The 17,358-nt window shown below is 36.3% G+C and overlaps 1 protein-coding gene across 9 annotated transcripts in view; it reads left to right on the top strand.

Moving 5' to 3' along the window:
• The window catches only part of LOC131038229 (uncharacterized), a 54,904-nt gene that overhangs the window by 26,894 nt on the left and 10,652 nt on the right, over positions 1-17,358 (top strand). For 2 of the 9 annotated variants that reach the window (XM_057970594.2, XM_057970595.2), the window contains 5 exons: positions 322-427; positions 7,143-7,675; positions 7,772-7,844; positions 8,820-8,900; positions 9,008-9,071. In XM_057970594.2, coding sequence (XP_057826577.2) covers positions 416-427; positions 7,143-7,675; positions 7,772-7,844; positions 8,820-8,900; positions 9,008-9,071 — 763 coding nt within the window. In that variant the 5' untranslated portion in view covers positions 322-415. Of the gene's footprint in view, positions 1-321; positions 428-7,108; positions 7,676-7,771; positions 7,845-8,819; positions 8,901-9,007; positions 9,072-17,358 lie in introns of those variants that run through there. The other 7 variants (XM_057970593.2, XM_057970601.2, XM_057970597.2 and 4 more) reach the window with 5 other exon arrangements.

The following is a 17,358-nucleotide window of genomic DNA, read 5'->3' as shown; positions in this document are numbered from 1 at the left end:
AAAAGATAGACCATCAAATGGTGTTTGGACCAAATTACCAACCAATCTTCACAATAACAATTTAGTAGTGCAGAAAATCAAGATTTAAAGTAGATACAAAATTAAACCATGATAAAGTAGACATAAAATATGAAGTAGACACAGTGAGCTAAAATATAACCTGAGAATATGGACCATTCACCTGTCATAACAGTAAATACTATCCCTTTAGTCGAAAGTCCCATTAAAACAAATTAGATTCAGCATGTTTTATCTTGTTAATTTAAATTGAAAGATTCTTGTGATGTGTGCATTGAAAATTTTATTTAACATTCAATGCAGATAAGAAGCAGACCCATTATCAAACAATGTGTGACAGCATATGTTGTGGACAGAAATCCTAGAACCATGATAAAGTAGACACACAATATGAAGTATGAATATTGAGGTAAAAATATAACCTCGGAATATAGACCATTCACCTCTCATAATAGTAAAATACAATTTCTTTGGATGGAAGCCCCACCAAAATAAAATAGATTTAATATTTTTTTCTTTTAATTTAAATTGTGATATGCACATTGAAAATTTTATTTAACGAATTACTGATCTATTTGTATATGCTGGTTGAATTTTGTGTAAATACCATTTATAGGCGTGAATTTATAGAATGTATTTGCAGTAGTATTACAGAAAAAAATTGCCTACCTTTGACTCATATGCACCACCTCCCAACCCCTTGTTTACAACTAGTTGTGTCTTCTATGCACATTCTGACAGGCTCCTATTTGTAGTTGTGCCCTAACTGTTATTTAAATATTTTAGCATTTTGCAGGTTTTGAGGGTTTAACAAGTTGGCAGGAGATTGATTAAGGTCTCAAATTTGATTTTACACGATTTAAATACAAAAAAAATGTTGAAAATTGTAGTCAACAATTTTTTAAAAATCGGGATTTTTTGAAGGAAAAAATCATCTGCAGGACCAATTTTTTTGGAGATTTTTGCTTCTATGGTTAATAATCAAGAAAAGAGACAAAACAAAGATCCGAACTGGAATGATGTCAAAACTGTTAAGAAAGTTTAAGTCCATGTATTCATAACTGCACTGGCTTAAGAAATTGCTGGGCCTGAAACAAGAGGAGCTGAATGTAAAGTAGTGTGCTATGGAATCCTAGAATCTGACCTTAGAGTTGATCACATTGAGGAAGCTGGCAAATTATCTAGGTATGGTAATGGTTTGAGGTTTAAAATTCAAAATGAGTTGATTTAGTAAATATTGCTTTAAAGAAGAGACGTGTTCATTAGCCTTGAGGTAGAAGAAAATCTAGTTAAGAAAACTACAAAGTGAAAATGAAAGCGACAGATGAGCTGAAAGATGGCAAGGACCAAGAATTCAGGCGAAGGATGACAAATCAGCTTCTCACAGCAGAGTCAGAGAGGTGACTCTTCATCTGTACAGGAAGATGATATGGGAGTACAGGCTGATTTTAATATAAAAGCAAAAAAATTATTAAATCATAAACAGATTACAGAACAGGTCTGCCAGTCTTAAAAAGATTCATTGCACACCGATTCCAGAAATTTGTGAAAATCCAGATAGATGGATAAATAGACAATCAGCAGAAAAGGGGGTAGAGGCTGTGGAAGCACATTTGAGGGAATTTGTTTAAAATGTGGCTAGCATGGTCATGAGAATTTGAGTGTCAAGAATAAAGAAAAAAGTTATTAAAAACAAAAGGAAGTGTTAGAAAAGGATATCCAAGTTGAAGCCAAGTATATTGAGAATCTGATGTTGTGTAGATTGTGGTTAAAGCCTCTAAGGAAAGAGGAAGGTTTGTGTCAGAGGGAGAGCAGTTCAAAACCATTTCATATCAGGAAGAATGTGATGCGGGTTGATTTTTTTATAGTGGCAACAGAAATATGTGTGCATCTATAGAGATGGCACAAAAGTTGTGTATTAAGTTTACTTGACACTTATGTACATTAAATGTTAGATGGCTGCATAAAGGTCTTTAATCTGAAAGGTGAATTTCAACATTTGTTATCAAAGATCAAGTGGTGTGCGATGAGATAGCTATGGATTTGTGCCACATGTTGCTGGCAAGGCCCTGATAGTGTGATAAAATTGAATTTCGTGATGGTAGAAAAAATAAATTGTTATATTTTCAAGGAAAAGAAGTTTCAGTTCTTGTCTCTGAAAAAAATGAAAAAAAAAAAAAGTTAATGTTAGTCTCACCAAGTAGTTATGCAAGAAGTTAAGAAACCAGAGGGGTGTTGTTAAAAAATAAAAAGAGGAATTTAAGGGTAGAAAGACCCTAGTAGAAGTGAAGCCCTTGTTAGGGGTGAGTTGATTGACACTTCCATAGGCAAGGTACACGAGTTGCTAGAGGAAGGACTTATCGAGAAAAGTGATTAATGGAAGATTGGCCTTCTTAAGAAGTGGATCTATAAGAGATTGATGATAAATTTGGAAAGGATTAAACACATCTTGGGATGGGTGTATAGAGGATTGCTAATTGATTTGAAAAGGACTAAAGGAATCTTGGAATGGTTTAACATGAAAAGTGTTGTAAAAATGTCCTTTGATGCACTTAGTGGAGCAATCATTTAAGTCATAAATTTGTAATCAGTTTTGTTCGAGAATTGTGCTCTGATGTGCTTGGTGGAACAACTATGGAAATGTACTAGATGACAAGAATACAGAGTGTAGTGTGATGCACTTGAAACAGCTAGGGGATTTGTGTTGAACCTAAGAGAGAATTATGGAATCTAAAGAGTTGACAAAGATATTGGGTTGGTCCCACATTAATAATAATAATGAGAAAAATAAAAAAATATTGGGTTGGTCCTACACTCACAAAAATTGTGGGACAAGGGCGGCTTTTAAGGCACTACATGCACCAATCTTTGTTGAACAGGAAAGAGGCCAGCAAATGAAAAATCGAGGTGAATTTTTTTATAATCATCATTTTTTCTCCATACTAAAATTGCTTATAGGTGTTTGTGTGCTTTGTGGTCATCACCTTGCCTTGTGTTTATGTGGTCACCTTGCCTTGTGTTGGTCACCTTGACTTGTGTTTATCATCAGCATACATGTAAAAAAGTTAATCATAGTAGTAACTACTAATGGAAATTAATCCTCATGGAGATAGCATTACATATCAAGGTCCCATAAAAATTACATCTAACTAAAAATGATTGTGGAAGCTCCATTTATCCAACAAAACGAAGTATATATCAAAGGTGTATGAGCATTTGTAGAGTACTCAAAAACGTAAAATGAGAAAATAAAGTTGAGGAAATAAAAGCATATGCCCTTGAATATTCATAATCGGCATGCTTGAAAGAGAATAAGTTTTAAATTTGTAATTTGGAGGATCATGCTCAAAATCAATATGCTTAGGGGAATAATCCGTAAACCACCTCAGATACTCTCAGCAAGTTCACCAATTACAGCTTTGACTGTGCTAGGCTGTTAGCAAGTCAAAAAAAGCCCCATTTGAAAAAAAAACAATGCTACATTCCTTGTAAATATGGATTAGTCTTGGATATTCAAGAAAACATTTTGTGATTTTACCAAAGCAATAGAAAGCATGAAAATGAAGCAACATACACTAGACAATGACTGAAACATGAAAATCTCTTCTGGAGAAACCCTCAAAGGGGAAAAATTCCAGTTTGGATGAGCAAATTACTCTCCTAATCAACTGTCAACAGTCAAGTACAATCAAGAAGGGTGAATGTTGGTCTGAACATGACCTTTATAGCTCCTCAACAGGAGTCAAGGGTCAGATCATCTGCTCCTTATGCTGCATTGCTCCATATGTTGCTCCAACAATGGCTGGAAATGCATAAAACAAACCTCTGTAAGCAAATGTTGGTTACTCCCAAGAAGTTGGAAGCATGAATCCTAATGCCTGGAAGTTGAAACAAATAGCCCAGATCCTAAGTTCTTTGGCACGTTCAAACTGAACTCATTTGCTGTTTTATGTAGTCCCCTTTATTTTGAACTTAGAATATAATTAAATAATTAAAATTAAGTTGTTGAAAAATAAATTAAATTTAATTACAACTTATTTTAATTATTTAATAAGGTCATGAAAGTAATGAATTAATTAAATATTGAACGGTTTTAAGCTTTTCAGGATCATTCATATTTAATTATTTTGGTTCTAGACATGATTATTGAGTGACTTTTTATGTCAACACAAAATTAAGAGGGTCACTTTATTATTTTCCAGTTTAAAGTCAAAAATTAAAAGGAGAGGGAAATTTGAAAAGCATTCTAGAAGTTTCTCGAGTTGGTTATAAAAGAGCAGTGAGAGGCTCATTTCATTATGTTTGGTTTTATTATTCTATTTTGGAGAGCTCTGAGAGCTTTTGGCTTTCAGCTCAACAAGCCCTAGGATGGAAACCCTTGGGTTTTGGGTGGATTGGACGAAAATCCAATTCCATCTTTGAAGTGGATTCATTTTAGGATTCACAGTTGCACTATATTGTTTAGTTTGTTGGAGGTTTTACCCACAGATTTCACAGAGGGTTCTACAGATATCATACAGGCATTAATTAGTGCATTTGCAGACTAAGTTTATCAAATTTGTTAAGTCTCTTTCAAAGACAAATTTGCAGTATTGGAGATTTATTGATATTTTGCTATTTATCGGGTTAGCATTATATGGGTCTCTGTGAAATCATATTATTTAATCTGAAAGAATTGATTTATGACGTCTAGATGTTATGAGAGCAGCTTCAGTAAATTATGAGAGTATGGAACAATGAGGAATGTTGTTTATTTATATGAAACTATTTATATTAATCAAAACTTAAAAGCCCTCCCACTTAAAGCTCTTCCCATGAGATATTATAGCAGCTGCCATAGAAAAAAATGCCTTTATACATTTATGCAAGTATTGAGCTGCCCCAACAAAGCTCCTCATGTCAATAATGCTGGTATGGAGATTTATTGATATTTTGCTATTTATCGGGTTAGTATTATATGGGTCTCTGTGAAATTATATTATTTAATCTGAAAGATTTGATTTATGACGTCTAGATGTTATGAGAGCAGCTTCAGTAAATTATGAGAATATGGAACAATGAGGAATGCTGTTTATTTATATGAAACTATTTATATTAGTCAAAAGCCCTCCCACTTAAAGCTCTTCCCATGACATATTATAGCAGCTGCTATAGAAAAAAATGCCTTTATACATTTACGCAAGCATTGAGCTGCCCCAACAAATCTCCTCATGTCAATAATGCTGGTGGGCTTGGTCCAATTTACAGTGGCCTCAGCTTTTTTCGGGTCAATCTTAACTACACCATCACCCTCCACATGATCAAGATAAATCAAAATTTCTTTTACAATTCACATTTCTTACCATTAAATTGAAACTCGTTCTTCTTTAAAACTCGCAATAACTTTTCCAAATGTTTATCATGCTCTTCGTATGTCTAGCTGAAAACAAGAATGTTGTCCAAGTAAACAAACACACACTCATCAATGAGAGGGCATAGCACTTCATTCATCAACATCATAAGGGTTGCTGAAGTATTGCACAACTCAAATGGAAGCATCAACCATTTGAATACGTTAGCATTTTAATTTACAGTTTCTGGTAATGACCCAAAATAGAACAGGGATGTGGTAGAACAGCTCTTCAAATTAGAAGGGGAGGATCTTTATAACAAAATTAATTTAATTTAACAATATGTAGTTGCTATTTACAGTTTGTACTGTGTTTTTTGGGTTAGTTCACACATTATGAACAAAAGTAATGGTATGTCTTTTTGGATTCATTTAGAGCAAAAGGTTGACACACTTACAACTACACACTCATCATGTTCAGCTGAAGGCGAAGATTGATCAATGCAAGTACACAACGATTTAATAGGTTTAAACACAAGGACACAAATGTTTTATTATATTGAATTAAGGAGTTAGTACAGCTATGATTGTCCCCACCCAAAATAAAACAGAACTGCCCGTTTCATTAAAAAGAAAAAAAAAAAAGATGGGTGGGGGAAGACAAATGCACAATGCTACAATATAATAGAGGGGATAGGAGATATGCATGGTGTTTAATGTATGCTGCTACCTTTGCTCTACAAATTGAATACACAATGAATTGAGCATTATTGAAACCATTTTACATGTGATCATTTATTGCTTTTAATATGCTTGAACGAATGGAGGTTAAAGCGGGGTGGAAGAAAATATCAAAACAGACATGACAAGCCTGCTCCACACATCATCCATTTACATTACCATTACTTTTACCTGCAATGAACATTACTCTTTGGCGGGGAGGCGGGGCCAAATGAAATGCTTCATCAATACCATCGATCATTGACCATGTCAGCTTGTTGTCTAATGATCTACTCACCTACTAGGCCATGTCAATAGCATTTAATATCCCTACTTGAATTTGACAAATTCACTTCAATGTGATTGGGCCTGCTTTCAACGTTCCCTTTTTTGAATTAGGAAAAGCATTTATCAAAAAAATTAGCCTTATACTTTTAGACATCATGACAATTTGCATGCTGAAACATGCCATCTTTAGTAAACAATGAATTATGAATTTCTCCTTTATCATGTAAAATTTAACCTTATAATATTTTGAAATTTCCTATATTTAAAACTTTCCCCATTTTTTTAATTGCCATTCCCTGCTATCTCTTAATTAAAGGCCTCCCATTCCCTACTGTCTTGAAAATGCATCCCCTCATTTCCCCCATACTTGCCCTGGAAACAGTGTGTGGAACGTAGTGTTTGAAGTTTAATGTAATTTTTATTGGGGACAATTGGTGGTTGTATTGAAGGTAATCTTCATTGTTCAAATTGTATTGTTGCATTATGGAGGTAATCTACATTTTTCGAATTGTATTGGTGCATTATGAAGGTAATCTTCATTTTTCAAATTGTATCCTCTATGATAGTGACACTAATATAAGCCTTGCAAATAACCATGGTTTTATGCGAATTTAGTTGAATCATAGTTTTAAGTTAATAAATATTGCACACATTTTGCATATCAATAAGATGTTTCTTCATGTTTTTGTTTTTGCACTGTTTTTCTCATTTTTATCAAGAGAGTTAAATATTATTGTTTTTTAATTTGACCAGGGAGATTGACTCTGGCTTTCTTTATCCTAGTCAGGAGGATAACATGGGGAAGAAAAAAAGTCATCGAAAGACATTTTCAGAAAAGTCCACGTCAGATCAGCCTGATGAGCCTGACACTTCCTCATTTACTGCTTTTATTTTCTCTCTGTTTAAATGTACCAAAGAACGTGATCAGTGCTCAGATGACGATGAGGGCAAGTATGTTGAGATGGATGAGAGAGACTCAATGAAAGGCCCAAAGATTGTTGGTAGCAGAAAGCATCGCAATGCTAAGGCAAAGCACTCCTCAGGAAAATCTTTTAATCCAACAACAAGCACTTCCAAATATGAACATCAAAATTCTAGCCAAGAGCCTGGTAATCATGTAGGGAATAACCATGAAGCTGATTGGCAACTTGTTACAGAGAATGATCTCAAGTCCGAAATGGGCTTATCTGAAAGCATGCAAGAAGGCGTGTTTCCAGAAATGACTGAACCTTCATTTCTTCTTTCAAAGTCTTTTAGCAGCTTCTTATCTTCTGCACTTCCAACAGTGGCACAAGGACAAAAATGGATGTTGCTTTATAGGTAGTCCTTTACAGTACAATTATTATTACATGCATGCTGTAGCTAAAGTAGGTTGTTTTGTTTTTAAACTACGACTTGTTTTCTCTTTTGAAACAGTACACGGAAGCATGGAATATCACTCCTTACACTTTACCGGAGAAGCGCATATTGTCCTGGTCCATGTCTTCTGGTATGTTTCTGTCTTATTTATCGTAGTTTTAAGTTTCTTGGTAACTTCTTTATAACGCCTGAATGTAGAAAACAATTGTAATTGATTTATTTACGATTATAGACTGGTCCTGACCTTGTTCAGGATTGAGATAAACATTTCTTAATTTAAATATTTTGTTTGAGTTATGGTAGTAGACTTTTATGTTGAATCCTAACAAATTAAGTTACACGTGCTAATATCTGATTAAGCTACTTTAATTGCAATGTTAAGAAAATATATTTTGTGGACTTGTCTACTTTGGGGTCAGATCTTTAAATGAGAGTGCTTTGTACATAATAAACTTCTCTTTACACTGTACCTGTAGGAACCTCAGACATAAGGTGACCTTGGCCTTTGTTTGGCTTCTTGATCGTATTAAAAGCTAATCCTACTGCTGAGCCTGCAAAAAGGTCGCGACTCAGGAGTATTATCTCTGATTATCAAGCAATTTTGAATAATCTGCAAGAGAGAATGTCATATCTGAGTTGCTACCATAGTTGTCTGTGATATTAGCAAAACAATGTGCAGGCCATACTTCCTTGTGGTCCACTATAAAATATCTAGTGTTACTGCACTCATAACATCAAATACCTTTTTCTAACTATCATTGAAGGTCTAAGTTTGCTCATACTATTTTTATCTGAATTCATTGCTTCAGTGGCATGAACCGTTTGTCTCTACTCTATATAAAAGACATCCCATTTAAAGGTCTTGAAATGAGTAACAAGTAATTTAACTAGATAAGGTATTTTCAACGAGGATGAGAGATGTGAACCAATTGGACAGTAGACTTTGCCGGCATTCTTCAGTCGCGGTTTGATTAACAGAAATTATTTTCAAACTTCTTTTTATCTGGATTTCTTAATATGTTTGGTTTAAGATAAGGAAAAATGATTAATGATCATGTCTTTGAATGCTTGTAATGTCACTCTGGAATCTGGGATGTATTGACAGGTAGTTGGGGATCACCAGGGTGCTGTTTTTGGTGGCTTATTAGCAGCACCTTTACTACCAACCAGCAGTAAAAAGTATTCGGTATGAAGATTTCTTGCCATGCAAAGTTTTCCTTTGTTGTATAGTTTTATTAAGTTTTCTTATGTGGATTTATATCAATCCAAACTCTAATAGTGAAACGCAACCAGGGATCAAATGATAATTTTGTATTTACAAATGTTTCTGGCAGACCAATTATGTTTCGTCCAACAGGTACTTTTCTCTTTTCTTTTTATTGATTATTCATATCTAAGCATTTTCCCCATACTTTTTACAAAGAAGCATTAATCTTGGGGAATTAATTGGCAAACCAAAAGTATAAGATTTTTTGAAAAAATCGGCAAAAAATTGGATTTACAAAAAAATGTAAAATTTTGAAGAAAAACAGTCAAAAACTATTTTTTTTTTGTATTTACGGGCATTTCCATAGTATAGAGATATTATAAGCAAATAAAAATAATAAATATATACACTTTTATAACCTAAGAACAAGAATTAAAAAAGTGTAATTATAATATAGTTATTTTATATACAATTTAATAAATTAATAATATAATAAGAAATGATAAATATAAATTAAAACATTAATTTATTATATAATATATAATATTAATAATTAGATACTATAAATATAATCGATTCTGAACATATATAATAATATATTATTATTATTTTTAATTATTAAGTGCTATCAAAAGGGGATAGCTCCCGTACATTCAGCTCATCCGACTTACATAGAAACTTAAAAATCAACCACTAATCGGACACTAATCCAAATAATGGAGAATGACAGATACTCTTTCCCCAATATCAACCACCCGAACCATCGCCGCAACAGTGAGCCAATTGTCCGTGGAGTACAACAATCTCCTAAAGGCCCCAAATCACGGTTCATAACTCCCACCTGAAATACCTCCCATGCCTCAGTGATGAAGTTCTTCCTTCTCTCCTGCTCAGCCCGAGCCTCCACGGCCTCCTCATCTTCAGAATCAAAGCTCTCATCTGACGGGTCAGTGATATAGTGGACCGGATTAAAATAACACTCCAGTATGCTTGTCCATCCATCCGAATCTAAATCCAAAATAGCACTGGCGACAGCCTGCCATCCCACTGATCTTACCAATCCATCAATTTTTTGGACACAAACTTCTTTCGAATCCAGAATGTCAACCAGAGGGCATAGCACCGCCTCATAAATAAAATTGTCGCACCAATGTCTCTCAGTCACCCAGAGTACCCCTCGCCAACCTCCACACCGCATCCCATGTTCTCTCATCCGAATGGAAAAGCCTTCGACATTGCTGCTGGAATGTCTCTTCCTCGCACAAGCCGCTCATTTCAAAATGATGAACCATCCTCACAGCCACACCCCTCAATGCTCCCCAGAGACCGATCTAGCCATATATTTATAATCGGGCATTATGAGGCTAGTTCAATAAGGCAAGAAACTCGATAAAGACTCCAAAATCTTACAATTTAAGGTTTGCGGGATTCTCATCATTATCGATCAGTGAGCTCTATCTAAAAATTAGAAACACTAATCCCCGTGAAACAAAGCACTCATTATACCAAATCCGTCCATGGACTCTTGCCATGCCCTTATCCAATGCAACATCACTTCATCCCTTGATTGACGGCTCCTGTTTTAGTCCTAATTTGAAGCAGGCAAGGTCAAGTTGGAATCAAATCGTAATTTGAGTTCCAGACGCGTGCACTTATTCTGTCCTGCTTTATCCGATGCCTGTCTTGTTCCTCCTGCACGATCCACAATAATCGTCCTTTAGGATTATGTTTAATTCCTCATTTGGGATTTCACTCAAAATTTGTTCTTCTTTGTCCCTCAAGCCTACTCCCAAATTTGCTATGTGATCAGCTGCCCTATTTGCCTCTCGGAATATATGGGAAACTTTGTAATTCAGAATCTTATCAAGAAAGGTCAAAATATCCTTTAGTGACCTCTGAATCTTCCAATTAGGTGTAGTTTCATTCTTAATTGCATTAATCAAAATTTGTGAGTCTCCTTCTATCGAAATTGAATTTAACGCCAAATCAGTACATTGCTTCAAACCCCTTGCTAGTGCCATAGCTTCCGCTTCGTTGTTTGTGGCGACACCGAGGTGACCACATAAACTAAATATCATTTTGCCCGTTTCATCTCTAACTATACATCCATACCCAGTGGTGCCTGGATTGCCTTTTGCAGCCCCATTGAAATTTAACTTAAGCCACCCATCATTCGGAGCCTCCCATGTGACCCGAGTGTAGAACACAAGATATCATTGAGAGGGGGGTGAATTAGTGATTATAAACAATTTCAAACAAAGTGTGCAACCGGTAGGATAATGAAAACACTAACAAACAACGACACACAAGAGCACATCACATAACACCAGATATACGAGGAAAACCCTATGTGGGAAAAACCTCGGTGAGAAATGCTACTGGAGATCTACTGCTCCAACTCAACCTCACAATGAAATAACAGGTTTACAAATTTTAGGGCACTAACCCCTAGCAATTTATGGGCACCAACCCCTAATCTATTCTGAGCACCAACCCCTGCACCAAGAACCCACTCAGTGAAATACAATGAGATATAAAACAATACAATGATAAACACTTGTTACAAATGCATTTTGTAACCCCTGCAAACAATTCTCTTTGTCGAGTAACCTCTTTCTTGTTACACTGCTTCTCTTCTCTACTGGTTCTCTGTTCACTCTATCTGAATCTTTTTAACTTAGTTTTTGGCTTGCCGAATTTCCTCTCACACTTTGTCTACTCTCCTTCACTCTTTGCTGCTATCTTACCGGTTTAGACACTATCGGTTATTAGAACTGTTACACTTTGTAAACTTGTTATTTCATTGTGAGGTTGGATTCAAGCAGCAGATCTCTAGCAGCATTCTCACCGAGGTTTTTTCCACATTGGGTTTTCCTCGTATATTCGGTATTATGTGATATCCTCTTGTGTATAGTTGCTTGTTAGTGTTTTCATTATCCTACCGGTTGCACACTTTATTTGAAATTGTTTATAATCACTGATTCACCCCCCTCTTAGTGATATCTTGTGTTCTACAATTGGTATCAGAGCATTAGGTTCCCGGTTGGTTAAAGCTTTCTCTAGCTTGGATAGATTCTAGTTTAAGAACACAATGGCAAGGAATGAATCCTCCACCAAAGTTCCCATGTTTGACGGTACCAACTATGTTTTCTGGAGCATAAGAATGGAAACCTGTCTGTCCTCCCTGGGTTTTGATGTTTGGATGTCTGTGAAGAATGGGTATACTGTCCCTAATGCTCCTCCTACATATCTGGATGCTAAGAAGGCGTATGAAAACAATGTCAAGGCCAAGCATGCCATTCTTAGTGGTTTGTCTGATAATGAATTTGTTAAGGTTATGGACTGCTCATCCACCAAGGAAACTTGGGATAAGTTGAAAAGATTGTTTGAAGGAGATGTCAAGGTCAAGGAGGCTAAACTGCAAACACTAAGAGGTCAGCTTGAAGGCTTGAAGATGAAAGATGAAGAGAAGATTGTTGATTATCTTCAAAGAATTGATGAAACGGTGAACACTATTAGAGGACTTGGAGAGGATATAGTTGATGAAGTCATTGTCTAAAAGGAGCTTAGATCTCTCACATCAAAGTATGATACAAAGGTTTATGCAATAGAAGAAGCCAAGGATCTGAAAACCTTTTCAATGGATGAGTTATTTGGATCCCTAACCGCTTATGAGATGAGAACAACCGGTGAAGGAACTTCAAAGAAAGAGGTTGCTTTCAACTCCATCAATTTGGGTAAGGAAGAAATTACTCATGGAGAATCTAGTGAAGACTCAGATACAGTGGTAGCAAACTTTGTAAGGAAGCTTAAAAAAGGATCCGGTAAGTACAAAGGAAAATTACCTGTCAAATGTTTTAACTGTGGTAAAATAGGACACTTTGCTTCAAAATGTCCCTATGGTGAGAATAATGGAGAGGAGCTACAAAGCACCAGCAGACCTTCGGGTATGGATAAAAAGAAGAAAAGCCTACCAACAAGAAAGAAAAAGCTACCGGAAGCAGAATAGTCTATATGCTTTTGAAGATGATGCCACAGATGAAGAAAGTGCCTCAAAAAATGACTATTGTGAGGATGAAAAAGAAACCAATCTCTTTATGGCACTAGATGAACCGGTTGATGAAGCTAATGAAGATGAAGACATTGAAGTTGAAGTGGACTTGGAAGGTGAGCTCATAAGTGCTCTTGAGGAGTTGAGTAAAACAAGAAGGGAACTCAAGTAGGTTAAGTATGCTGCAGCAGAAGAACAAGATAGTTTAGAGAAATCTCTGGAGGAGTCCAAGAAAACAATTTTTGATCTAAAACTCCAGTTGGAAGAAACTAAAAGGATATGTGAAGTTACATCCTTCGATTTGATAAAGAAGGAGAAGGAGCATCAGAATCTGGAAGAAGAAATTGTAAGGCTCGGAAAGGAGCTTGAAAAGAGCAAGAATGAATTGAAGACGAGAAGCAAATATGAGAGCAGCACTGAAGCCTTGGACAAAATGTTGAGTAATCAGAAGCACTCAAAAGATACCGGAGGTATAGGTTTTGAAGAAGGACAAAGTTCCAATAGTAAAGACACATCAGGCAAGGAGATATAGTTTACTCCTTCAAGTAAAAGTAAAAAAAAAAAAACCTTTACTGTCAGCAAAGCTGCCGAGAAAAAGACCTATGTTGAAGTCACAAGAAATCAGCTTGTGAACCGGAATGCAGATCCTAAGGGCAAGCCCAAGGTTGATAATGCAGGGTTCACTAGAGTCAATGACGTGAGAAAAAGACACTTGGTGAGACAAAGGTTTGTCAATTCCAAGAGACAAGATTGGTATGTACCCAAATTCCATGGTTATTGTTACTGGTGTAATAAGTTTGGACATGAATTGCTGAGTGTAGTTTGGTGCGTAAGCCCCCTCTTAGTTTTGAAAGTAGAAATTCGTTTGCTACACTCCGAGAGATGAATGTTATTTGTTATCATTGCAATGAGTTTGGTCATAGGAGTTATGATTGTAGGAGAAGTATGTCGGTGTCCTACAATAAATTCTCAAGTTCATCTTTCAATGTCAATGTGAAATGCTATCATTGTCAAAATGTTAGTCACATTGCAAGCTCAGGACATCTAAGCAAAAGAAGTCAGTACCAGATCAGAGACCGGAAGCAAAACCAGAGCAGAAAATTGCAGCAGACAAGAAGAAGGAAAGAAGGAAGCCAACCCGGTTTGGGTTGAAAAGGATAAGAATAAGGCTGAGTTAACTTTGATTGTCCAGACTGCCCTGCATGCAAAAAGAAGAAATTTATGGGTAGTTGACAGTGGCTGTTCCAATCACATGACCGAAGACAAAAAGAAGTTCATCAAGTTTGATGATTGGAATGGAGGTTCGGTGAGGTTCGAAGACAACTCTTCCATCAAGATAAAAGGCAAAGGTACTCTGAACATAGATGGCAAATTAAAAGCACATGATGTATACTATGTAGAAGGACTAAAACATATTTTGCTAAGTGTGAGTCAGATGTGTGATAAAGGATACAAATTCACATTTAACTCTACCGGTTGTTAGATAAGGAAGGAAAGTACCGGGCAGATTGTTGCAGAAAGTAAAAGGATAGATGGAAATGTGTACATTCTGAAGGAATACTTTGAGTCCCAATGCATGATGGGACAAGTAGATGAGAGCTGGCTGTGGCATAAAAGATTAGGCCATATAAACTTTGATAATCTGGTTAAGGTAAGCAAGAAAGGTTATGTGAGACATATACCACCGATCATCAAACCCGCAAGCACCTTTTGTGATGAATGTCTAAGAGGTAAGCAGACTAAGGTAACCTTCAAGACCAAAGAACATAATACCTCAAGGCCCTTAGAACTTGTGCATACATATCTGTGTGGTCCAACCAAAACAAGAGCTTTAGCCGGTGAGAGATACTTCATGCTGTTCATTGATGATTTTTCAAGAATGACATGGGTCACTTTTTTACATGAAAAATCACAAGCGTATGAGAGGCTCAAAATCTTTCGGAAGATGGTTGAGAGGGAAAGTGGATGCAAGCTGAAGTGTCTGAGATCTGATCGGGGTGGTGAGTTCACATCAAATGAGTTTGTAGACTACTGTGAGAGACATGGAATTAGAAGACAGTATTCAGCCCCAAGAACACCACAACAAAATGGTGTTGTAGAAAGGAAAAACCGGACTATCAAGGAGATGGCAAGAACTATGTTGAATGAAGCAAACATACTGGATATGTACTGGAAGGAAGTAGTTCATACTGTTGTATATACACTAAACCGGGTTCAATTGAGAACAAATAGCAGAATGACACCTTATGAACTGTGGTATGACCGGAAGCCATCAGTTAAGTATTTCAAAGTTTTTGGAAGTAAATGCTTTATCAAGAGAGATGAAGATAGTTTAGGTGGTTTTGATTCTAGGAGTGATGAAGGCATCTTCTTAGGTTACTCTACTCATAACAAGGCCTACAAATGCTACAATAAAAGACTGAGAAGAGTCATTGAAAGTGCGCATGTAAGAGTTGATGAAGATCTGCATAAAGGTAAACAAGCACACGCAAACTGGTATGATGATTCATGTGATGAAGATGAAGTTCAGTCGAAAAGTGAACCGAGAAAAGCACCCAGCAAGACCCCTAACAAATATGTGCAAAAAAATCACTCGGAAGAGAATATTATAGGAAATAAAAGTGACCGTGTACAGACAAGAAGAAGACTTGCCTGGAACAATGAACAAGTGAATTTCTGTCTCATCACTGAAATGGAACCCATGACATTCAATGAGGCCAGCAAAAGTGAGAAATGGATGGATGCAATGGAAGAAGAGCTGCAGCAAATTGAAAAGTACAAGACTTGGGAATTAGTTCCTAGACCAACAGATAAAAATGTCATTGGTACTAAATGGGTTTATCGGAACAAGATGAATGAAGAAGGTAAGATTGTCAGGCATAAAGCAAGGTTAGTGTGCAAAGGTTTTTCTCAAGTAGAAGGAATTGATTTTGAAGAAACATTTGCACCGGTTGCAAGACTTGAGGCTATTAGAATGTTCTTAGCATTCTTTGCCTTCAAAGGATACAAGGTATATCAAATGGACGTTAAGTCTGTCTTCTTGAATGGTAATTTGGAAGAAGTCTACATAGAACAACCGTAAGGTTTTCTACTGCATGATGATGAAACTTTTGTGTGCCGATTGAAGAAAGCATTGTATGGTTTAAAGCAGGCTCCAAGAGCATGGTATTCAAGGTTGGATAAGTATCTTAAGGAGCAAGGTTTTAGAAAGGAAAGTGCAAATAGTAATCTGTACATCAAAGCAGATGGAAATCACTTGATTATTGTTGTTGTATATGTGGATGATATAATATTTGGAGGCAACAAGGATATCTTGTGTAAAGAGTTTATTGATCAGATGCAATCAGAGTTTGAGATGTCAATGCTTGGAGAGCTGTCATATTTTCTTGGTTTGCAGATTTCACAACAAGATAAAAGAATATTTATCTCTCAAACCAAGTATGTCAGAGATATGTTGAAGAAGTTTCAAATGGAAGACAACAAACTAGTAAGTACCCCCATGGTGACCGAATGCAAGTTGAGCAAGGTTGATGAGTCACTGGAAGTGGATCAAACCCTGTATAGATCTATGATTGGTAGTCTGTTATACCTTACTACCTCAAGACCGGATATAGTGCAGGTAGTATTTATGGTGCCAAAATTTCAAGCTGCACCTAAACAATCACATGAGAATGCAGTTAGAAGAATCTTTAGGTACCTACAAGGAACACTTAATTATGGCTTATGGTATCTGAAGCAAGGAGATTTCACTCTACAGTCCTACACTAATGCTGATTGGGCAAGGTCCATTGATGATCGGAAAAGCACAAGCGGTGGCGCATTCTTTTTAGGTGACTGGTTAGTTTCATGGCACAACAAGAAGCAGGATTTAGTCTCCTTATCTACTGCTGAGGCAGAATATATTGTTGCTGCTACATGTTGTTCTCAGGTGTTATGGATAAAGTAGACCCTCAAGGACATTCAGATAGAAATATCTGACCCTATTTCAATACGATGTCATAACTGAAGTGCAATCAACATTTCAAAGAATCCGGTTATGCACTCAAGGACAAAGCACATTGCTATCAAATACCACTTTCTCAAAGAGAAGGTTGCAGAGCAAGAAGTGAAGGTAGAATATGTTCCTACAAGTGAACAAGTCGCTGATATCTTCACAAAACCTCTATCGGTAAACACATTTGAATATCTAAGACACAAGTTAGGAGTTGTCTCACCAGCTTTATGCACTTAAATGTGCATGGAGATCTGTGGTTCAGGGGGAGTTCACAGCCATACATTTTTACTCTTGACCATATGATGAACATAGGGGGAGATCAGATGTCTGTATGGCAGTACCGGCTGATTCGAAGCATTGGGAAGTTGTCTATTCAATTTGTCTATCTATAA

The sequence above is a fragment of the Cryptomeria japonica genome, chromosome 10 (assembly GCF_030272615.1).
Source record: "Cryptomeria japonica chromosome 10, Sugi_1.0, whole genome shotgun sequence".
NCBI lineage: Eukaryota > Viridiplantae > Streptophyta > Pinopsida > Cupressales > Cupressaceae > Cryptomeria > Cryptomeria japonica.
Note: the sequence above shows the minus strand (reverse complement) of the source record. Positions and strands in the feature narration are given on the sequence as shown.